Source organism: Carica papaya, chromosome 2 (assembly GCF_054855325.1).
Source record: "Carica papaya isolate Zhongbai chromosome 2, ASM5485532v1, whole genome shotgun sequence".
Classification (NCBI taxonomy): domain Eukaryota; kingdom Viridiplantae; phylum Streptophyta; class Magnoliopsida; order Brassicales; family Caricaceae; genus Carica; species Carica papaya.
The window spans coordinates 27,791,376-27,815,589 of record NC_142310.1 but is presented as its reverse complement, the minus strand read 5'-3'; the positions used below and the strand labels follow the sequence as shown (position 1 = coordinate 27,815,589).

At 34.5% G+C, this 24,214-nt stretch overlaps 2 protein-coding genes across 5 annotated transcripts; both read right to left on the bottom strand.

Annotated features, from left to right (window-relative positions):
* Window positions 1–2,469: 2,469 nt before the first annotated feature.
* LOC110809945 (acyl-CoA) lies at window positions 2,470–20,951 on the bottom strand. 4 transcript variants are annotated; one of them, XM_088213825.1, is made up of 13 exons: window positions 20,814–20,951; window positions 11,805–11,888; window positions 10,369–10,515; window positions 10,103–10,285; window positions 6,927–7,009; window positions 6,625–6,823; window positions 5,894–6,015; window positions 5,493–5,559; window positions 5,015–5,065; window positions 3,919–3,971; window positions 3,594–3,804; window positions 2,883–3,053; window positions 2,470–2,731 (listed from the first exon to the last, which is right to left on the bottom strand). In XM_088213825.1, exons 2-13 carry the CDS (start codon window positions 11,820–11,822, stop codon window positions 2,675–2,677), a joined length of 1,362 nt encoding a protein of 453 aa, XP_088069951.1. In that variant the 5' UTR covers window positions 11,823–11,888; window positions 20,814–20,951; the 3' UTR covers window positions 2,470–2,674. The 4 variants fall into 4 exon arrangements, with proteins under 4 accessions (XP_088069951.1, XP_088069950.1, XP_088069953.1 ...); XM_088213824.1 differs by lacking the exon at window positions 11,805–11,888 and having other exon boundaries at window positions 20,814–20,947; XM_088213827.1 differs by lacking the exons at window positions 11,805–11,888; window positions 20,814–20,951 and having other exon boundaries at window positions 10,382–10,516.
* Window positions 17,401–20,952, bottom strand: PDE247 (Tetratricopeptide repeat (TPR)-like superfamily protein). Its single transcript, XM_022035932.2, has 2 exons — window positions 20,814–20,952; window positions 17,401–19,543 (listed from the first exon to the last, which is right to left on the bottom strand). The coding sequence occupies exon 2, from the start codon at window positions 18,997–18,999 to the stop codon at window positions 17,431–17,433; it is 1,569 nt and encodes a 522-aa protein (XP_021891624.1). The 5' UTR covers window positions 19,000–19,543; window positions 20,814–20,952; the 3' UTR covers window positions 17,401–17,430.
* Between the last annotated feature and the right edge of the window lie 3,262 nt (window positions 20,953–24,214).

Genomic DNA, 24,214 nt, shown 5'->3' with positions numbered 1-24,214 from the left:
ATGTATAATTTCGTATTGTTATAAAAAATTAGAAAATCTTAAAAATAATTACAAGTTAACAGTGAAATCAAAACCGGTTAGTTCATAATTATCTTAATTTCCTGTTTATTTTTCTATACTGTCTTACTTGTTTTATTTTCGTATAGTACATGTTCTTAATTTATAATTTCGATGGTCTTATTGATTTATTTGGTTATTTTTGTTATATGTCGTTGGCATGAATGTAGTTTAATTGATTTATAAATATAATATGATATATTAGTATGCGTTTGTTGATTGTTTGTTGATAAAAATCTATATATAAAAGACTTACTAAGTAACCAGAGAAAGGGCAGACGGACCTGGTACATAAAGAACCCTACCTTGAACATTAACTCAGTCGGACGGGGCTGGAAAGTTCCTTACCAGAAAGGTTTGGAAGATATGGTTCATCTTCATATCGGATGAAATATCAATGCGATATAATTTTTGGTGCCCATTACCGGATTGGGTATGAGGACGGTCGGTTAATCGTAAAATTGGATACTGGATTCATGAGTAGGGGGGATATCTCTATGAACCCTTAGGGGTACTAGTATGCAGGTAAGAAATGAAAGTTATTGTCTCTTGTTTCTCTTATACATGAAAGTAAAAAATGATATGGATATGGGTCTTCATAGATTGTTTTTGAAAAACTCGTTACGGTAAGTATCAAACAAATATCTTTAAGTTTAAATGTATTTAAATAAAGCAAGAACTCCATTAGTTATTTTTCTGATTTTTACTAATCTTCAATTTTTCATATATGTGATTAGTATGATATTCTTACTGAACTAGTGTAAATCACCCTTTAATTAATCATTTCAGATCAAGAGAACTAAGATTCAGATCCCGATTAGAAAGAGGGTTGTGAGTAGTTTACCACCTGGACTTCCTTCAAGTGCTGGTAAAAGTTGTCCTAGGGTATTTTTGTATTCGCTCTTCTTTTCATTTCTTTAATTACCGTTTGTCTTTTAGAAGAGACATTTTCCTACCCCTATTGTACATTTTAAATTATTGTGTAAGGAATCTAAATCCTAACTCTATTAATTACTTCCACATTTAATTTTATAAATTCATTTTCCTTAAAGTTTTGGATTTTTACAGTTGGTATCAGAGTCGTGTTCCTCAGAACCATTTCTTACACTTAAAAACACTAAATACAAACTATTTCTTAACCATTTATTGTGAAATACAGGTACAAGAAAATAAAGAGAGGAAAACCCCTACTAAACCAAATAGCCCGGGATGGCTCACTTCGAGAAGATGTTGACCAACTCTTTGAGATACTGGAGAGACTCATCTCTGTTCAGCAGACCCGAGAGGAAAGGAAGGAGCTGTCTGACCCTCCCCCACTACCACAATTTGAGCCACCCTTACAGCGGGAAAATCCGGAGCCACCCCGATATAATTCTACTTCTCCACCGTACCATCTGACACCGCCACAGTACAATATGGTGCCTCCACCATATCATCCGGCATCGCCACAGGGCCACTCGGTTCTACCACAGCACAATTCAGTCTCTCTTCTACGAGACCCAGTTCCATCCATAATGGACCCAGACTACATTGAAAGATACAAAAAAACTAAACTCATCTACTTTTACAGGGGCATCATCTTTTGAATATGCTGAATATTAGTTAGCTGAGACAGAGAAGACCTTCGCGACTCCTGGGATGATTTTCAAATAGAAAGTTGTATTTGCCATTTATATATATTTAGATATTTTAAAAAATAATTCAAAAAATAACTTAATTAATTAATTATATTAATAAAATAATAACAACAAAAGATTAAAATTATTATTAATTTATTAATTTAATTAATTATTCAAAATTTTATTCTTTTAAATTATATTTTAAAAATATCGAAATATAATCTTATTATTATTATTTTTTTCATTAGGATTAAATTATAACAAATATGAAATTTTGAATATTTATGTAAATATTTAATAAAATAATACTCTAGTTAAAAATTAATCAATAAACAAATAATATAATTAGTTACTATTTTTTAAAAAAAAAATTATATCAACATATTATTTATTTATTAAAAATATTTTTTGTAAAAAATTATTGGTCAGACAATTTTTTTTAAAAAATTAGCTAACTCAACCTTTTTTGAGCTCTTTCTTCTTTTTCTTTTTAATCATGATAATGATATTTACCTGCCTTCGGTTCAAAGATTAAAAAAAAAAAAAAAAAAAAACACGACTACAACCACACAACCTCATAAAATGTACCAATTATACTCACCAAAAGAGTCCTAATTGTAACACACCAATCTAATTAGAGTAAAGAAAATCATTTCAAGAATAAAATATTAACTCCTTTGTGGCAAAACCCTAGACCTAAATTATATATTAGAGTAAAGAAAATAATTTCAAAAATAAAATATAAGGCAAACTACTTTTTAGCCGCCTGACATAAAGGGGAATTGCTCGTAAATGAAGTAAACAGAAATAAAATTGCCTTTAGATGAGTGGTAACCAACATAATTTTCCCTTACAGGGTTTGTAGTGACTATATATGTGTAAAGAATAATAGCATAATTTTCATTAAAAAAACTAAAAGATGATACTTGCAACCTCACTGAGGGGATGAGAAATATGCTTTCAGTATAGTGATGAATATCCAAATTTTGCTTATATCATCATATGCCCTCCTTGAAGGGACCAGATTCTCTCAACAGTTTCATAACAAGTTTAACCTGCAAATTGGAGAGTCAATTATTTACATTGACGTAGCAAATAAATTACTTGACAATGGTGAAGGGAGAAGGGTGTTTTTTTCTAGGCAGCAGGGAACTGAAGCAAAAATAGTTAGCCCAAAAATAAAAAACCAAAGTTTGATGTACATACCTGAGCTGATTCACGCACTAGAAATTCATCTATGGCTTGCCTGAAACCTTCATCGATCAGGTAATGGCAACTATAAGTTTTCACCGGCATATAACCACGTTGTATCTTATGCTCACCCTGAGCTCCTGCCTCTACTGTCTTCAGGTTTAGTTCAATTGCTGCTTCTATTGCCTGTGATGTCAAAGAAATCATGAATTATTCGTTCTCCTTTTCTTTGCTAATGACTTACGCTTTTGATAGACGATCAGAACTGCCTCAAATAGGATATTCTCGCAGATGATTTCTCAAGTTTCTACTAATAACTTGATTGTAGAATTCAGTTGAAAGAAGACGAGTTCCACAATTAGGACAGTCATAGTTCGCTTTAAGAATCCATCTTTTTTCAGATAATTCCACTATCATGCACAGATTAACACTATAGGTCTGTTCTGGAACAATTAAACTATTTTTATGGAATTTATTTAGAAATGAGTATGATGGAATTTGAAATGTATTCTTTCGATTCTAGTTGAAATTAAATTGGAGTAAAATTTCAACCCCCTCCCAAGTTAAATTTTCATTCTCTTGTACTTCAAACTTTTTTTCAGAAAACACTTATAGTTGAACTAATTATATATTTCTATACAAATTCTATAAAAATAATTTATTTACTCTAAACAATACCGTTTATGATTATTACAACTAGAAATATTCAAATAATCAAAACTGAACCTGGTAATAGCATGCTTCAAAATGCAAAATTGGGTAATAGGCCCGAGGATGACATCCCCATAATCGTCCAAATAAAGTATCTCCTCCAATAAGGTTTAGAGCTCCGGCAACAAGCTCATCCCCTTCTTCAGCAACAACAAGTAGTACCTGATCCCCCAACTTTGATCCCATATTGTGAAAGAAATCTCTTGTTAGATAAGGACTACCCCACCTGCAGAAAAGCAACAGTGAAGTGACATGTAACATACTTTAAGCATTTCCATGGGAAAGAAAAAACTAATTAAAAAAATAGTAAAGACAGAATGTCTAGTGAATCTGGACCGACTTGTTATCAGTGGTGTTCCTGTAGAATGTATAGAAGGAATCCCAATGCTTTGCCTGTCAATACAGAAACATAAAAAACCTCATTAAACGCTTGGCCTCCCACAGTCAGTGGAACGATACCAAAGTACCACGAAACAACAGTTTGAATAATTAGAATGCTAATGAGAGTGGGCTCCAGCTTTTGGAGATTATAATCCTTTTGACATACATGCAGGTTTTTTCCTTGAGGGATGTTCCATGATTGATGTTCAGTCATGGTAGTGTGGTATCTGTACATAGCAAGATGTTCTAGAGCCAGAAACTCAGCCTCTTATGCAACAACCACAAATTGCAAGTTGGGAGAAAACTGTCAAGTTATTCATTTTAACTTTAGTTGTTGACGCAAATGCAGATACAGGAGAAAGTCCTCAAAAACACATCCATTTCTGAAGCCTGGAACTTAGAGATCTCTAGAAGGTACTAATGAGAGAGAAAGCATAGAGAAGTAGTTTGCAAGTCAAGAAACATGAGCATTTTATAGTTGACATAGTTGTCACAGTTGTATGATTTGCTACTCGAATTATTTGTTTTGATTCAAATCCCTGTCAATCTGAATACACATATTCAGAACAAAACATCTCGCCAAATTGGTGGTCAATCATTCGAATTGAGTTGGATAGTATTATTCACCTGGTTCAACAAAGCCTGAATTCTTTTATAGACTTGTATTTCAATGCCAGATGTATTCAGGGTAAGATAACATAATCCATTCACTTTCTTGTTTATTTCAGTTGGTATAGAATAATTGGGACTACGATAACAGTTAAAATATATAGTTTATGCAATATGTAGAATAATTAAAAAATGAACTAAACAAAGTCACATGTTCTGCAGTTTCCATTATATGATAATCTTTGAAAGTTAAAAACATCAACGCAAAATAATTATTATAACTATTCTGCTACCATACCTCTTCCACATATGATAAATTATGAGTTCTTAATAATTCAGTGTTTTTCCTTTTTTTTAGGGCAAAAATGGAGATTGTGCATAGGATTGTAGGAGAAATAACATAAATTATTACAAGTACTTGTTTCACTGAAATTAATACTAGATACCTTTATTTCATAACCACGGAGCCGTTTCATAGTCAAGTTTTGCAAAGAAATCTGCAGAAAGAAAGCTTACTCAGGAAGTTATCAAGTGAACTAAAATATTCCCAATAATTTTCTAGATCGCCAACAACCAATCATAAATAAAAAAAAAAATTGCATTTACTGGAAACAGAAAGAAAAATCCCATGGAGGATCCTGAACATGAAGCAATAGTAAAGTGATCCTATGACTTTTATTTTGGAAAAAATTAAAGTGACTTATGATGCATGGTTTTGTTATCAATAAAATATGGAGCAGTATAGGGGATATCCATAGTATGCTTTTGCCATGGCATTATATCACTTACACATGGGAATATATACTGGGTTTAATAATCCAACTCAATGCATGCATCTAAAATCCATCTTATGTATATGATGATCTTGTAATATCATCACAAAAATCTCACTCGAACTTAACAAAATCTAGGAAAAGTTAAAACCTTTTTGCGTTCCTGGCGAATGTTTTTTCTCTTGCTTTGCTTCATATCCATCAAGAACTCATCAAAGCTGTATCATAACAAGAAACCTTAGTCGTACTCTACTTTGAATTAATTTAATAGTGAAATTCAGAAATTACTGTCTAGCCAGGAAGTGAACTCTCATCCATTAGTTGTTCTTGCCTCTTCTTGCATTAACTTTATGCAACAAGATTGAAAAAGTAGTATTTCACAATCATTTCTATATAAAACAAGGAACCACTCATCAGACATCACTCGCCAGGACTATATCCAAGAAAAACACATTTGAGAATAATGATACATTCAATATATACAAACCATCCAAATGGATTTTAAATTCCTGCAAAAGGCTACACAGTAACAAAAATGTAAGTATCACTCACTTCTTATAGTTGCGATTTTTCCAGTGATACTGCATTCCCGTCCTCTGCAAAAACCCTTTCTCCTTCAACTTGTGCCATTCTGTTTCAGATGGGAAGGTGATGTGTAATGAAGAAACTCGGGCCTGGAAACAATTAAAAGGTCACATTAAAGAACCACTATATCGCAAGTTAAAACTCTAGATCGATTAAATAATTCAATGAAAGGCATAGACAGATGATCAGAAAAGAACTTGAGCAAAGATGCCAAATAATTTAAACAAGAACAAAAAGAAGAGAGTTGGAAGTCAGATGATGAAAGTATCAGATAAAGCTAACACAGATAAGAATGACTGATACAGCTGTTCTCCATCTGTTACATGCTCTGTAATCCTCTCATGTATAAGGACGTCTACTCTAAATCTTTTTTCCCTTCCCATACTTTTCAGTAATGGTGGTAAAATTCTCAAAAATAATAATTAAAAAACCAAAGTAAATGGTAAAAAGAAAAAGTTCCATAGCAGAAATGCAAACAAGTCTCATTGCACAATCTTCACTGAACAAGCATAAGTGGAATTTGTTTAAGGAACAATTCCAGTAACATGCACGCATTAAATGTCCCTTGCTCATTATAAAAATAAAACTCAAAAGCAGAAAAAAGATGCTTGAGAAAGAACGAGACTTTTGACAGGACTCTGAATGTAATGAGATAGCGTCATATGCTGAAAGCAACAAACACTGGATCCATCTAATACCTTAGCTGTTAAATCCTTCAGGGAGGAAACTATTACATCAAAAAGTTGGTCTTTAAATGATGTATTACGAATCAAAATCCTTGGTCCAGTTACTGGAGTAAAAGGCACACAGCATTGGAATTTTGGATAATATCTTGCTCCAAAACTATAGTATGCATCAGCCCAAGAATAATCAAAAACAAATTCACCGTTGGAGTGGCTGCACAACGATATCAGAGGAGATGAAAGAATAGTTGAGAAATGAAGTCAAACTGTTTTAAGTAAATAAGAATCAACCATAGGTAGCATAGGAGGTGCTAAACCTTTTAAGATAGAGTGGAACGACACCTAAAACATTTTTGGATTCATCTCTAGCAACAACGTGGCTTGGCATCCATCCTGTTTCCTGGAGTCAATTTAAAGGTACAATTCAGACAAAAAGCATAGTCTAGGCTTCATCACACTAGTTATATTGTATGCCTATACTATAAAGATGAGAAAAACCATCAATATTCAATTTGCAACCAGTACTCCCACAATCCAAAAGTTTTGTTCATTTTAAGAAAACAGAGCAAAATATTGGCTTACTGTTAGACAATAAGAGGGTACTTCCCATATTAATGATAAAGGTAATTTTCATATAATCTTTTTCCATATGGTTAGTTTCCTAAATAGTCATCTCTATAACTTCTTATCATACTTATCTTTATAAACAGCATTTATTGTTTCTTTACGCATAATAATAAAATGATAGAACAGTGATATTTCAATCTATTCTTCTATTTTATTGTTCTAGAATAAGAAGAATATTTCCTGTACTCCTTTGCCATATGGTCAGTTTCCCATTCTTGTCAGCTACCTGTGCAAATGATCATGTATTATTTCTTCAGTTTAATAACAAAAACAAAAGAATAGTAACATTTTAGTCTATTTTTCTTAATGTATCAGAGAACGGTCTGCCTTTAGTTCTCAGTAACTCCCACCCATGTTGTTTGCCCCCGCCCTTCCTAGTTCCTACCCATTTACAAAGAAAAAGAAATTGAAAGAGAAAAGACATTAGGCCTATCCTGTTATCTTCCTAAGCCATATCTCCTTTGTTCCTTTCCTTCTAGATGATCCTCAAAGAAAAAAAAATCAACTTGTAACATACAAGTACCAAAATAAGGTTACTGTGTACTTTTTCGTAAAAGAAATTGCAATTTCTTTCTGTTTGATCATTCAATGCCAAGTATAAACACTTCCTTTGCAATTTCTTTCTGTTTGATCATTCAATGCCAAGTATAAACACTTCCTTTGGCACATATTTACATGGCTGTAAGCATGTCCAGTTTATTCTTTGACTTTTTTTTAAGTTGCACAAGCTCCCTTGGTCCATTCTTATAGACAAGAATGTCACTTTTACAAGTGCAATTTGAAAGCAACTTTTTCGCCTATCTGAAACCAAGCTAGTTTTCAGCTCTGCCAACCACCTAAAGTTGCATGGATAAATAGCGGTGGTCAATCGCACAAATGAAATATACCTAAAGTGTTTTTCCAATGATAAACCAAGAGGATGAGTAGAATGGATCCCTTGGGAGGAATATTATTATAATACCACCAATCACTTCTCTCCAAAAACTGCTTCATTTGAAGTAGTTTATGGTCATTCACCCCTCAAGTTACTATCCTATTGACCTAGTTGTGCCACAGTCCAAGCAGTTGACATATTGCTTCATAATCGGGACCAGGTGTTGAAGGACTTCCACCATGAATGTATTTACAGGCACAAGCTACCATGAAATCCTCTTATGATGCCTCATTATGATGTTAGTTCCAAGTAGGCAACAAAGTGTTATTGCATCTCCACAGCCACTGCCAACTCGTTTTGGCAAGATTCCATACCACAAAATGGCTCCGAAGTTTTATGGATCCTTTCAAGTTTTGGAACGCATTGTCTCTGTGGCCTATTGTTTACCACTACTTGAGACTTCTCACCTTCACCCAATTTTCCATGGCTTTTGTTTAAAAACATTTCATGGGAATAAGGAGGTGCAATCATATCTTCCACCATTCATTCAAGGAGAATTAAGTCACTGATCTCAGGCAATTCTGAATTAGTGAGTTCGTTTGTGACAATGCAAATTGATCATCCACTGGGAAGGCTTGTTCCCAGCCGATGCTTCAAGAGAAGATCCGATTGTATCTTGATCAAACATCCCATATTGGTGCTTCCAAACAAGCTTCTATTCGAGGATGGAAGAAATGTTAGATTGCTAAAAAAGGAAGTCTCACGACCAGTTTTCAAGGTAAGTTTATTGAAAAGACATACAGCGTGGATCCTATTGAAGTAGCAAAGGAGCTTCATCAACTACTTGCACCCTTGGATCTTGTTTGTAAGGTTGAGAAAAGTAAAGATTTTTCTGCATTCCTCTAATTTCGAGGTGTATTAAATTACAACAGTATCAACTACTTTGATTTTTTGTACTTTATTCTCTCCTTTTCTTTTATTTATTGTCTTCTTTTCTACATTTCCTTTAAAATGAATATAAAGCTACAGAATATGTCTTCTCATTTCACATTTCTTGGGTTGAAGCAAGAAGTACACTTTGAATTCTTTCCTATTACTTTGATACATAATATGCAGGAGTTTGAATCAGTTTATTTCAAAAAAATATGCAGGAGTTTGAGTCAGTCTTTGGATAGGGGAAGTTGGTTTTATTAAGGAACCGATAAAAGTTAAAATTCTTTGAGATTTTTTTTTAAACTGATAGATTTAAATTAGGAAGTTTAAATAAAGCTGAAATTATGATTCCTAGAACTTTGTTTAGATTTAGATTAGGGAATTGGAATAAAAAAAGACTATGATTCCTAGAATTGTAATAGGGATCTAAATCAATTAGCTTTTCTATAAACATGCATATTACCATGAATAAAATCATCAACTATTAGTCCAAAGAGTTCTTCTCTTAAAATTTGGAGGTTCTATTGGACAAGCTTCACTGTTGGTTGGCAAGGCTGGAAAACTTGGAAGCAAGCAGCTTGCTTGCTTCAGGACTCCACCCTAGAAAGCCCGGTGACTAGATCCAAAGCCCAGGACCATGACATGATCCCACTCATTTATAAACCTAAATGAAGGGCAAATAAAATTGTCAAAATAAATAATAAAAGAGTAATAGAACAGAAACTAAATGAAAGGAACGTAAGTTAACATATATATACCTATCAGCTGGTCGTAACACTCAGTTTGACATTTAAGAGATGAAAAATAAGAATGAGTAGTAGAAGAAAGTGAACTTACTGAAAATAGTGCAAGCTATTAAGTGTCATCCGAGAAATTAAATCAATTTCTAAACATACAAGAAACATTTCAATCGAAAGAGTGGAAGGAAAAGAGATGGATTCTTGTGCAAGTATAACAAAATGCAAAGCTTCTACTCCCATTTGATATCCAAGCAGGTGTTATACTAAATCTCAGAAATCAAACTAATGAATTATCATGGTATAGACAATGATACGTAACCTTCACAGCAGAACGTGACTCTTCCAAGCTTGAAAGAAATCCATGTGTAAGAAAGGGATTAAACTTTTCAGAACCTGTAGCATCTGAAGTGCATGCATCCCATTCATCTGATGAAACCTCTGATATAGAAGAAACAACTGAAATGGATATTGTTTTAGGCATCATTTGGTTTCCCAGGACTTCCTGAATTTTAAAATCAATAAAGTTGAATCAGCAGTAGATATTATAAGAAAAAACATATCAAAGTAACACCAAAAATTAGACACCTCTTGGCCTGACCCTGTTAAAGTGAAATCCCCCAATGAAGTTTCCAGCTGTTGTGGCTCCACCGATTTCTTGGGTCCCCAAAATAATGCGGTCACTCTAGATGCTTTCTCTGAAATCCCAACATGTAGTCTTAATGGTGATTTCCCCTACAATTTCCACATATCATCATCTGCTAATGTATCCCCGCTCATAAAAGATGCCAAGACAGAATAGTAGAAGAGAAACTTATACTGCATACTAGACGTTTTATCTCACAATGGATAGCCATTTCGTGCAAGGCCTACTAGTGACCCTTTTATTGGACATTGAAATTTGAGTACTCAGGGTGGTGAGAAGCTGATCTTCACAAGACATTTACACAAATATAGTCATTACATTGAGAACTAACGCTGCCAGCCTGTAGAGGATATCCGATAAACTGTGGTAAGACAGATGACCTCACTACCATAGGAAAAATGGGATCTGTACAAAAGGCTGACTTTGCTCGTCTAATGGAATCATTTAAGACCTTGTTTCACCCAAGAGAAAAAGGCCCAATTCTCCCTAATCAATTTATTCCTATTCTACAATGGAGAAGATGTTTTATTTCCAGCCACTTTCTCCTTGGAGGCCATGTTTCTTTTCTATTTATTCTTTTTTCTTTGCAAATTTTGATTTTCTCCTTTACAAAGAGAAAAAGACCAATATAAATTGATGTCAAATTAAGACAAAAAATATCACGGCTTCTACATGAATTAAACAAGCAATAATGCGATATTTCCTTCTATATTTAATAAATAAGAGAAAAAAAATCTAAAACCACCTTAAGTAAATAGCTAGAAGTATGCATGGATAAAGAAACTTTTTAAGTGCACAACTTTAATCTCCCGGGTAGACAAAAAGAGAGGAATCACACAGGCTTTTGTCCAGAAGCAATCATATCCATTCTCTTGCAAGATTACGTCTTCACAATAATGATTATGAAAAGATTAAACCATTAGAAAAGTTAGTAAACTGAGAAACTGCATAATGCAGTCAAGAATATGCACCCATATAACCAACAGAATTTAAAAAAAAAAAGAATTTTGTTTCTCGGATCCTAAAGTATCCAAATAGCAAGAGTGCCATATCATCTCCTCTCATGCGGGTTCGTTTTGTGCAAATACATATACATATATACATATATGTAGATGTTTATACTCAAGAATAAAAGAACAAGACTTAGAAGGTGGTGATGGAATTGGTCACAGAGAAATAGCAAAGGTTTGCGATAGCTCACTACTGCCACCATGGACACAAACTGAAGCTCACTGCTCTCTCCTCTCAACACAAAACTAAAACAAAAGCTAAAAAACTATTATTGTCAGTTATGATGTCTATTCTAATTATTCGGATATGTGATATCATACTGTAGAACATCCCACTTTCACAAAATGAAATGCCATCATATTAATACCTGGTTCTTGCCTGACATTGAAAGCCATATTAACTGTGAGGCTGTGACCCGTGAGTGTCTTCTTTGGCTTCATATTACTGTTTGCTTTAGAAAAATTTTATAAAGTTGCCATCAAGAGAATTTAATTAGATGTCATAAAAGCCTTGTAAGGAGCTTAAATCCAAGTTACGTATAGCTCAGGAAGTAGCATCATTGCCAACTTGAGCTTAACAAAAGTGCTTAATCAGATTAACTGTTAGAGTTTATGTGATTTTTAACAAAGTAGTATTATTATAAGTAAATTGTGCATAAAAAATGTGATTGTATAAAGGAAAGAAAAAAAAGTTAAGTATAAGAGAAGCAAGATCTTCATGTAAGAAAAGTAAAATATAGGGCAGGTTAATAAAGTGTGTATCAGAATTTTGAAAGTTTATTGCTTATAGCTTCTATTTGAAACAAACATGTAAGATACAATACAGATTAAATGATATAAAAGAAGTTTTTGTGCTATGAGTTATTTTCTTCTTTAATGAAGAGTGAGAATTTTGAGTTATCACAAATTAAAGTAGTTTTTTTCTGAGAGTTGTAATAAATGGTATTAGGGCCTTCTTATTGAATGGCTGTGAAAGTTTGAAGTGAACTTCATCAAATCCTTTTCTCCAATGATTTTTTTTCCAGAAAAGTGAGTGAATAACAAGCATTTTTCCTTACCTGCACTTCTTGTTTTTGTTTAGGAGGAAATAATAATTTCTGGAGGATGAGAATCGAAGTTCTTTTTCATGGTTTATTATCAGTGGGATACTCTTGAAAGGAGTAAGAGTGGGTCCCTTTTCCATAAAATCTCACCAACATATCAAGCAACATATGGAGCCATACACCAAAAACTTTAAAGCTTATCCTTCCTTTACTAGCAATTATGGAAGAAAATGTTTCAATGATATTGAGAGCTACAATAACAAAGCAAGCATGAGACGAGCTCCAAGAAGAGTTCAAATGAAGCAAAAGGATATGAACTATCAAGTTGTTAACTCTCAAAAGAGAGTCTGAAATATTGAGGATGAAAGATGATAAGACGATCAATGACAATTATACTATGTTTGAGCTGGTAACTCAACTTACAAATTATGGTGAGCATTTAGAGATCATGGTTAATGTTCAAGGATGGTAAGAAACCTGCTACTTGCAAAGCAGAAAAAGACAAAGTGCCAAAAGTGTTAGAGGACTCTATCAAAGAAGGGCAAATTTTCACCTTCTGAAACTTACAAAAGAACAAACCATCTTGAGAAAACTATGTCAGAACCCGTACTGATGATTCTGAACTAATCAGAGGGAATCAAGTTAAGAAGAAGATGGCAGTTGAGAGAGAGAGAAGGGGAGACAGAACTCAAGTTTGATTTGGATTGATTATCTGATGCTCTATTCATTCAAATGAAGCCTATTTATAGGCAAAGTCTGGCAGGCAGGATGCACCAGTCTGTTAGGCGCTCTTACTTGTTACAGAAGGTGATTTCATTAGTTGCAACCATTACAATTGGTCCGGTTACAACAGTTGGCGATCAGCCTTCTTTGAGAACTTTCCATGCAAGTGGTAGGAGAAAACCCCATTTTGCCCATTGTACATTTATTTCCATTTTGCCCTTCTTCCTATAATAAACTCTTAGTGGTTTTATTGCGATACCCTCTCCTTAAACAACAACCTTGTCCCCAAGGTTGAGATTTGGAAATTGATGTTGAATATACTCGCAATCTTCCCATGTGCATTCTTCAGTTAGAATAATTTCCCACTGGATAAGGACCTTGTCCACAAGCTGATTTTCACGAAGTATGGTCCTTTGTTACAAAACTTGCTGGTTTTTGACACTGACTAAGCATTCCCAAGTAATGTCGCCACTGTCACACTGCACATAAGACTGCCATGAGTTCCTTTTCGTATACTGATTTAGTATGATTTTTGGGGCTTAAACCTTATGTAGGAATGTTATAGGTTGGTCTTCCTGTATTAGAACTACTCTAATTTTCTTGTTGCTAGCATTAGTCTTGATAGTGAACGTCTCCAAATTTGGGTAGTCTCAAAACAAGGTTGGAAGTCATGACTGTTTTTAATAGTTGGAAGGCTCGGTTGGCCTCTATGTTCCATTGAAAAATACCCTTCTTCAACAAGTTTGTGAATGATTTGGCTATAACTTCATAATTCTATATGAATTTGCAGTAATACCCTGTTAGACTTAAAAATCCTTTGAGAGCCTATAATGGTTGAGGCGTCGAGCAATTAATAATGACTTCAATTTTTCAGAGGTCCATCTTTACTCCTTGCAGAGAGATAATGTGCCTCAGATATTCCATCTCGGCCTAGAAAAAGCAACATTTAGACTGTTTGCATAAAATTTGTTACTCATGAGTAGTTTCAGGACTTCTTCCAGTTGCTGGAAATGTTCTTGTTTGGTGGTATTGTAAATTAATATGTCATCAAAGAAAACAAGAACGAATTTTCGCATGAAGGCTTTGAAGATACATTGGGGTTTGAAATGTCTCTGTAGCATTAGTAAGGCTAAATTGCATCATTTTGAATTTATAGTGATCCTAGTGTGTCCTGCAGGCTGTTTTGTGTATATCTTTTTCCTCCACCTGAATTTGATGATCCCTAAATCTAAGATCAATTGTAGAAGAATAATTGCTCCATGTAATTTATCAAGAAGGTCATCAATAATGGGTATTGGAAACTTATTATTTACAGTCAAGGAATTGAATTTCTTCTAATCAACATAGAACCTCCAAGTACCATCCTTCTTCTTGACCAATAGTACCAACTGGGACGAATGAGTAACTCGCCAACATCTTCTGAACTTGTTTTTCTATTTCATTCTTTTGGTGGAACGAATATCTGTAAGGACGTATATTCATTAAGGAATTCTCCTGAGTCATTGAAATGGTGTGATTGAAGACTCTAACCCGAGGTAACCCTTGGGGGTTCCTCAAAGACATCCTTATATTGGTCAGGCAATGCTCCGAATGCTATTTTGGGGTCTCTGGAGTTTTTATCTCCTTTACAACTTCCATCACCAGAAATGCAGTTCCGCCTTCATTTGCTTGCTTTTGCTTGGCCCACTTCCTTGCATCAACTCTTTTATTTTGGTGGCTAACTTCCTATAAGAATCACTTTTTGTAAGCACTATGAGTAAGTCAACATAGTTAAACTTAACAGTGCCTTGTATAAAGTCCAATATCATTGGAATGAATTGCTTCATCCAATCAACACCCAATATCATGTCATATCCACCCAATGAAATTACGCAAGAATTTTAAGGTGCTAGTTGAAGTGGGTGTTGAATTGAAACTTTATGATCTTATCATGGAAAAAAATATACTTTTTATGGACAATGCTCAGTTTGGGGATTGGTTATGGTGACACATTTACTCCTATAGCCAGGTAGAATAGAATTAGGCTATTAATTTCCATTACTTCACAAAAGGGTTGGAAAATTTTCCACATGGATGTTACATTGGCTTTTTTGAATGGGTAGCGCAAAAAGAAGTCTTTGCTGATCGACTTGAGGGCTTTTTTATTTTTGACCATGAGACAAAGTTTACAGGCTTAAAAAGACTCTTTATATGTTAAAATAGGCACCCTGGCAGCGTCAATTCTAGCCTAGATTCAGGAGTAGTGAGAAGAAGCCTAATTTATATGTGAAGGGTTGCAAATTTGAGATGCAGGGGATCTTTTTTCTTTTTTCTTTTTGTGCTGATGATCTTTTGGTGAGTGAAAACTATATCAATCTTTACAGAGTTTTGTGAAAGAAATTATGAATAAGTTTCAAATTCAGATTTGGGTGAGAATGAACCTACTCTAAATGTGAACGGTTGCAAATCTGAGAAGTCAGTAACTATCTCTGTGTGCAAATGATCTATTGATGCCTGGAGACAGATTTCAATCTTTATGGAGTTTTAAGAAAGAAACGATGGATGAATTTGAAATTATATTTGGACAAAATAAAATACTTTATTCAGAAGAAAATCCAGTAATTCTGGCATTATCCTCTCCAAAGGAAGCATATCTTCAGATATTTTTAAGAAGTTTAAGATTAGAAAAAAAGTATGCCCATTACAACTCCACTTGACTTGCGGGCAGATTTGTCAAAGGATGATCGTGATGTCAAGAATTATGCATCTATCTAGACAAGTTTAGTCGGGAGTCCTTTATATTTAACAACAAATAGACCTGACCAGATGTAATCTGCTGACCTTCTTTCAAGGTTTATAAAGTCTCCAAGCAAGAAAATTTTGGAGCAGCAAAGAGAGTGCTTAATTATCTGAAATAGACATTCGATTTTGGAATATGGTATTTGAACAATAAGAGTGAAGTTCTTGAAGGACTTAAAGATAGTGATTGAGCAAGATGTATTGATGACTCAAAAACTTCTGGTCTTGTTTTTCTTCTTACTCATAGAATTCAAGAAAGCAAGACATTCGTATTTAATCACAGCTAAGGCAGAATATATTCCACATCAGCTTCTGCAAATCAAGCAATTTAACTAAGAAAATTTTTTTAAATCAAGTCTGAAGTGGAGCTACTGTTACTTAGTTGATAATAAATCTGTCATTTTGATTACCAAGAATCTTACGCAATATGGCATGACCAAATATAGAAAAGGGAAATTTCATTTCCTTTATGAATTAGAGAAGAATGTAGAAATAAATTTGGTGCATTATAATTCTAAAGAATAGTTACCAGATATCCTAACTAAGGTTCTCCTGAAAGCAAAATCAAGTGTTTGAGAGAAAAATTTGGAATCACAAAGAAAAAGTTTAACAAGGGGTGCGAGAATTTGAGTGTTTTTCAAAGAAAGTTCTATTATTTTATCAAAAGTAGATAATATGTAGGGAAAAAAATGAGATTATGTAAAGCAAAAGTAAAAAGAAGTTTAGTTAAGATAAATAAGATATTGAGTGGCAGAAAAGGAAGATTTTGAGTGAAAAGCAAGTCAAATAAATTGTAAGAATTCCTCTAGCTTGGTCGCTATAAATAGCTTCAATTTGATATAAACAAAAAAAATATGGAGAACACGACTGAATTAAACTGAGTTGTTTCCTTCTCCACTAGAAAAGTAATAACTTCAAGTTATCACAAACAAGAGTTGTTTTGTTCTGAGTTCTAACATTAACAAGAGTGTCATGCAAAGAAGAATAAGTTTAAAAAGGAAAAACAAAAACTATATAATCAAATAGGGTTATAAATTTTGAATTTGAAGTGGAACAGTTTATGTCTGACAAAATGAGATTGGGGCTTGGTATTTTAGAAAGAGAAAATGGATGGAAACTGGCAAAGTTGGGCATAAAAATAGCTAGTCTACCTTTGGAGGAAGCAAGCAAGATTGATTGTAATATGGAGTGAGTTGCTTTTTCTTATTCCTAATAAGTCACATTCATAGACATGCTCCGCAGTAAAAAAGATGTGGATCAAGATCTCGACTAAGAGCTTTAACAGTCTGTATCAACAGGGACTACTCTAAGTTAATCAGAAATGGGGATTATGATAATTAAGATTCTATGAATATAATTCCATAAAAAGTTGGTGCATAAATGATAAAACAATACCTCAAAAGAGAACAAATATAACAAATTCTATATGAAAAAACAATTTATAAAACTTTCAACTGTTCTCATATAAACCCACATCAACATTTTTAGGAGCATAATCAAACAATTTCAACTCAAAAGACAGAAGATCAAGCATTCCATAAATGATCTCAGTGTCAACATGAGATTTATCACCAGCCACAAATTCATAAACTTCACAATTTATTTCAATTGAACTAAATCCTGGTCTCTTCAGTATTGCACGGGATTTCATTCTTCTCCTAACCTCACTCGCCCCATCCCACCTTCCAACAGATGCATACATATTTGCAAGAAGCACATAACTAGAATCATTTTCAAAATTCAATTCAACCAGATGTTTCACCACCCTCTCAGCTAAGCTTATATTCCCATGAGTTCTGCAAGCAGCCAACAATGAACCCAACACAACTTCGTTTGGCTTCATGGGCATGCTTTCTATTACCTCCAGTGCCTCTTCCAGTCTCCCTGCACGACTATAAAGATCAACTATGCATCCATAATGCTCAATTCGGGGGCTGACATTGTAAACCCTCTTCATGGTATCAAAATATTGAAGCCCTTCTTCAACCAGACCGGAATAGCTACAAGCAGTGAGAGCACCTGTGAAGCTAACTCCATCTGGAATAAACCCTTCCTTTTGCATCATATGGAAATGCTCCAATGCTTTCTTTGCAAAGCCATTAACAGCAAAACCCACAATAATTGAATTCCATGACACCAAAGTTCGCTTCTGCATTTTATCAAACACTTGGCAAGCATACTCCATACAACCACAGCGAGAATACATGTCAATCAAGGAGTTATTTATCTTGACATTGTACTTCAAGTCATTCTTCAACACAAGCCGATGAATCCATAAGCCAAGACCGAGGGTTCCTAAATTGGCACAAGCTGCAAGAATAGCGACAATGGTAACATAATCAGGCATAACGCATGAGATTTGCATTTCTCGAAAATGATTTAATGCTTCCTCATAATGACCACTCTTAACAAACCCATTAATCAAAGCAGTCCAAGAAATTGCATCCCTTTCAGGCATTTTATCAAACAACTCAAGAGCATACTCGATCTCTCCATTCTTCACATACCCATCTATCATGGTATTCCAAGAGATCAAATTTTTCACGCCCATACAGTCAAACACCAATCTAGCCAAATATAGCAAACCATATTTGGCGTACATATAAACAAGCGCAGTCCCCACCATCACATTATTCCTATCTAAACCAAGTTTACAAACATATCCATGGATTAAAGCACCCAAAAGTTCACTTCTTTCTGGAAATGCAGCACAGCCTGAAAGAATGCAGACGAAGGTGATGTGGTTAGGATGTATTCCAGCCAGCCTCATGCAGGTAAACTCAGCAGCAGCTTCAAGTAATTGGCCACTGCGGCAGAGCTGGGAGATAGAAGAGGTCCACGAGACAACGGGGTCAACGGGTTTGTTTGATTGTGAGCTTAAGGAGATATTTGGAGTGTGGTTTTTGTGAGAGAAAGAGGGTTGGGTTGGGTTTTGGTGAGATATTAAGGACTTCTGTGTTGGCAATAGTGATAAGATTTGGGTGAGAGACGGCTGTGTTGTGGCAGAAAAGGAAGTCATCCTCGATCAAGATACCAGAACAATTCTGTTGACAATAAAGGAAACAAGCTCTTGAATTTCTTGGAGGTTTGTCCGTTTAAATGATGGATTACATCTCACAATGAGAGTTCAGTTTCTTTTCGCTACTCAGAAGACTGTGAGCTATATGAAAGAGTTTTCTTGGGTGATACAGTAGGTTTCTTTTGGTTGAACATCAGCTTTCTCTTCTAAAGCTCAGGGATTGGAATTGTTTCCTTCATTTTTTAGTTGAGATGAATGGTGGATGTCATCCATTCAGAAGGCATACCAAGCAACAAAAGAGATTTTATATCTCTTGTTATGAAGCACAAATTGTGCAGGTGGACTATGCTGCTTGGTTGGTGTCAACTGTAATGGAACCAAGCATAAAGCAATGATACATAACCTTCACAGCATAACCTGACTCTTCGAAGCTTGAAAGAAATCAAGTGTGAGAACAGGATTAACTTTCAGGAGCTGTAGCGCCTAAAGTCGAAGAAACAACTGAAGAGATATTGTTTAGATTCAATTGGTTTCTTGGGACTTCCTGGATTTTAAAATCAATAAAGTTGAATCAGAATCTGCAGTAGACATTACAAGAAAAGACATCAAACGCCAAAAATTTACTGTAGGACTATAAAAAGTGGACACTTCTCAGCCTGAAGTGAAATCTCTAATTTAAGTTTCCAGCTACTGTGGCTCCAAAGACTTCTTGGATCTCTAAAACAATTCGGTGATTCTAGATGCCCTCTCTAAATTCCCAACATGTTGTCTTAATGATGATTTCCCCTACAATTTCCACACATCAGCATCTGCTAAATATCACAGCTCATAAGAGGTGCCAAGATTGAATGGTAGAATAGGGCCTGACAATACATACTAGATGTTCTCACCACAAAAGACCATTTCGTTTTAAAAAGCAAAGACTACAAATGACCCTTTATTTGGACATTAAAATTTGAAGCGCACAGGCTGGTGAGAGGATCATCTTCAACAAGGCACACTTTACATAAATATAGTCAGCGCATTAAACACTCAACTTTTGCCAAGCCTGTAGAGCGTCTCCGACAAACCAGCACTAAAATACAGACAACCTCACCACCATAGGACAAACCATATCTGCATACGAAGTTGAATTTGCTCGCCTGGTGGAAGCAAACCTTTTAAGACCTTGTTTCAATGAAGGGAAAAAGACCCAACTTTCGCTAACCAATTTATCCTTCCTATTCTACAGTAGAAACCTGTTCCTTTTTCCTGCCACTTTTCCCTTGGAGCACATGTTTCCTTCCTATTCATTTCCCTCTTCCTTCGCAAATTGGCATCAATTTAAGATCAGAAATCACGGTTGCAACATCAGTTAAATAATTAGTAGTGCAACATGTCCTCATAAAGTTCAATAAACAAGGGAAAACAAAATCTAACACCACCATAATTGAACAATCAGAATCGCGCATGGATAAAACTTCTTGGTACTCATGACTCTTGTCTCACAGGTAAATAAAAAGTGAACAATCACGGGATATACTTCTACCACCAGAAGCAATCATATTCGTTCTATTGCAAGATTAGATCCTCAAACCTCTAATTCTGCAAAGACTAAACTCCAGTACAAAAATAATTAACTGAGAAACCACAAAGGAATCCAGGATAAGCACCTATGTCAGATAATCAACAGAAAATAAAGGAAATTTATTCGTAGGATCCTAAATAATCCAATATGAACAGAAGTATCACATCATCTTATCTCATACAGGTATATTTCGTGCGTACAAACATACGTGCATATGTTTAAATTTAAGAGAGAGAGAAAGACTTACAAGGCGAGGATGAGATTGACCGGTAACAAATGGCGAAGGCTTGCAGTAGCTCGCTACTGCCGCCATGGCAATGTACTGAACTTCAGTGCTCTCCCTCCCTATCTCGGCACGAAACTTAAACAGAGGCTTAAAATCTACTGTTGTTACGAGTAATGACGTTTAATCTGATTATCCAAGAATCTAATGCCCGTACTTAAAAAGCAGAATCGCAGGGATAGTGAATGTCAATGGTTCTGCCACGTGGACGTCACCCTCCCCTGCAATTAAACGATATCGTTTTAATGTTGTTTTTATGTCCGGTTCAAGCCATCATATATTAATATCGGGTTAAAAGATATTTGTTTTTTGGAACACAAAGGGAAAAAAACAAAGGAAAACAAAGATTAATCTTCCAGCCCTCTTTGGCAAAAAATTCATACAAATGTTTCTTTCTTTGTTCATACTTGATATTTAGATTTTTCAATTCAAACTAAAGAGGGTTTTGATCTAAATTGTGATCGTGGTGGGAGCTCTACCATCATCTTATTTCGTTAAAAACTACATGATATATAAAGAATCGACATAAATAAAAAATTTTTTGATTATTTGCCATCAATTAAAGGAGAGCTACTTTAATTTTATCATGAGTATAATATCCGAGTCCGAAAATCGGCTCGAAATTTTCGTTTTAATTATAAAAAATTATATAAATAATTAAATTGATTTATTTTAAATTTAATTTTATTGAAATTTTGAGGAAAATGAATTAAGAATGAAATTAAAAGTAATTTTGAAAAAAATAGGTAAAATTTTGAATTCGGAAAGTATTTTTAAAAGAAAAATTAGAAACATAAGGTTAAAATGCAAAAACAAAAAGTTCAGTCACGTAGGACAGCCCAGTTAGCAATCTCGGCAAAACGGAGCACGCCACGTGGCAACTCTGCTGACATCGGCACCACGCGAGAAGCCACATGAGCGATCTGCATGCTCATTGATCCAACGACCTAAATCTCATCATGTGCGCGTGAACAGTCTAGATGTGTTCCCTTTTTATACGCTATAGGAAGGATAAAATGGATCATGATGGACGTCTCAGATTCGTCCACGCCATCAGTCTAAACGAAAAACCATCGATCGATCCTTCTCGCTCCACATTAACGCAAATGGACGACTCGGATCGAAGAGGATAGGGTATTTAAACTCTTCTTTATAGGAGAACCCAACCCTAGTCATCAGCACCCCATCGGAGAAGAAGAACCAGACGTCGGAGAAGAAGATCGGCCCCTAGCACTGCCATGCTAGAGCCACTACTGACCGTCAAAAAAGGTAAAATTTTCTCTTTTTGGCTCGGAATTCAATTTCAAGTCTCTCTGTGGGCATATCGGAACAAAAATGATAATAGGTGAACCAAAAACCGCAGGCAAAGTCCGGCAAAGCCACTGTATTTAAAATCCTAAAATCCCTTTGATGAGCCCCTTACTCGTTTCCCATTTCACATGATTCTTTGACCATTGTGTTCATCATCCTTTCCTGTGCAGGTTAGTCGAAGAAGAAATCCCAGCCGTGAAGAAGAACCAGCAGAGCCGTCGCACCCGAAGATCCCCTTCCCCCGTCAATAGGTTCGATTTTTTAGTTTTTTGGTCGGATACATGTAAAATCGCCAAAATCGGTCAAAACTAGCCAGACCGAGATGAACCGCTATCGTGGGCGGCAGAGTCGGTGCTGGAACACGGCAGTGTTGCCGTGTCGGAACCCTAAAATTTGACAAAAATAATTTTCGACAATAATTTTGGATTTTGAGATATTTTTGGGTACGTTACAAATATTTTAATTTCTGCATAAAAAATTCAAGAAATTCGGCCCCTGTTAGGAGGCATAATGAGTAGTACAATATTTCAAAATATTGATTCGGGTAAGGATTTCTCACTCTATTCTCTATTATTGGTAAATTGAGAATTAATAATCGATAATTTTATATTTTATAAAAATTTAAAGAACTCTAAAAATAATTACAAGTCGCTACTGGAACCGTAACTGGTTAGTTCATATTTGTCTTAATTCTTTATTTATTTTTCTGTACTACTTAAATTGCTTACTATTATAGTGTGCGTATTAAATTGATAGTTTTGACGGTCTTCTCAATTATTTGATTTATTTAGTTCGTCCTGCATTATTTATTTAGTTATCTGGTTACGTAGCTATTCGGTTATGTTAAACTATATCGCTCGCATAGATGTTATTTAAATTAATATGTGAATATGTAATGAGATGTTGGTATGCGTTTGGCGATTATTTGGACGATGATGATCTATATAAATGAAAGCTTACTGTATATCCCGGGAAAGGGAGGACAGATATGATATATAAGGAACTTTACTGTGGACATTATTTCAGTCGAACGGAGTTGAGAAGTTCCATATCGAAGGATTTTGGGAGATATAGTTCACCCTCATATCGAACAGGATATCGAGACAATGATATTTTTGGCACCCATTACTGGACAGAGTATGGAAACGACCGTGTTAATTGTCAAATCTAGATACTGAATTCACAAGTAGAGAGATATCCTATGAACCCCCAAAAGTCCCAGTAAGTAGGTTAAAATGAAGAATTATTGATCTTATTCACGGAATTAAATTGTCACTTGGTTATTTATCTTTATAGGTTGTTTTTGAAAAAATCTGTAATGGTAAGTATGGAATAAAACGTTTTAGAGTTAAATATATTTACTTAAATCAATGGTTCCATTAGTTATTTTGTGGTTTTTATCAACCTTCGATTTTTTGTATTAGTAATTAGTGCTATATTCTTATTAGATTAGTGCAGCTTACCATTTTATTAACTATTTTAAATCAAGAAGATCAAGATTCAGATACCGATCAGCAAACGGATTGTGAGTAGTTCACCTCCCGGACTTCCTTCAAGTGTTAACGGAGGTTAACCCATAGTATATTTATTTATTTATTTTTAATTATCGTTTGTCTTTTTTTAATGAACCAATTAGAATGGAGATTCTCTTATTCTTATTGGACATTCCAATTTAATGTATAAGAAATATAAATTCTAATTTTATTATTTGCTTCTACATTTAGATAATAAACCATTTTCTTTTAGTTTCGAATTTTTACAATGAGTACTTCTTATATGATATGTATTTATATTTTTAAAAAATAAAATTTCATTATTCATAAAAAAAATTGGTTGATTTTATGTTTTATGAATTATATAAATTTATTTTTATACAAATGATTGAATTGAATTTTTGAATTAGAACTAAGATGTAACTCAAGAAATTAGACTTTTTTTGTCAAAAAATTATGTCAATTTAATGCCTCCCAAATTTCCTCATCTCTTCTTGTTAGTCCGGCCATAGCTTCTCTCTAGAAATAAGTATACTCCATGTTGATCACATTTTTTTAAAT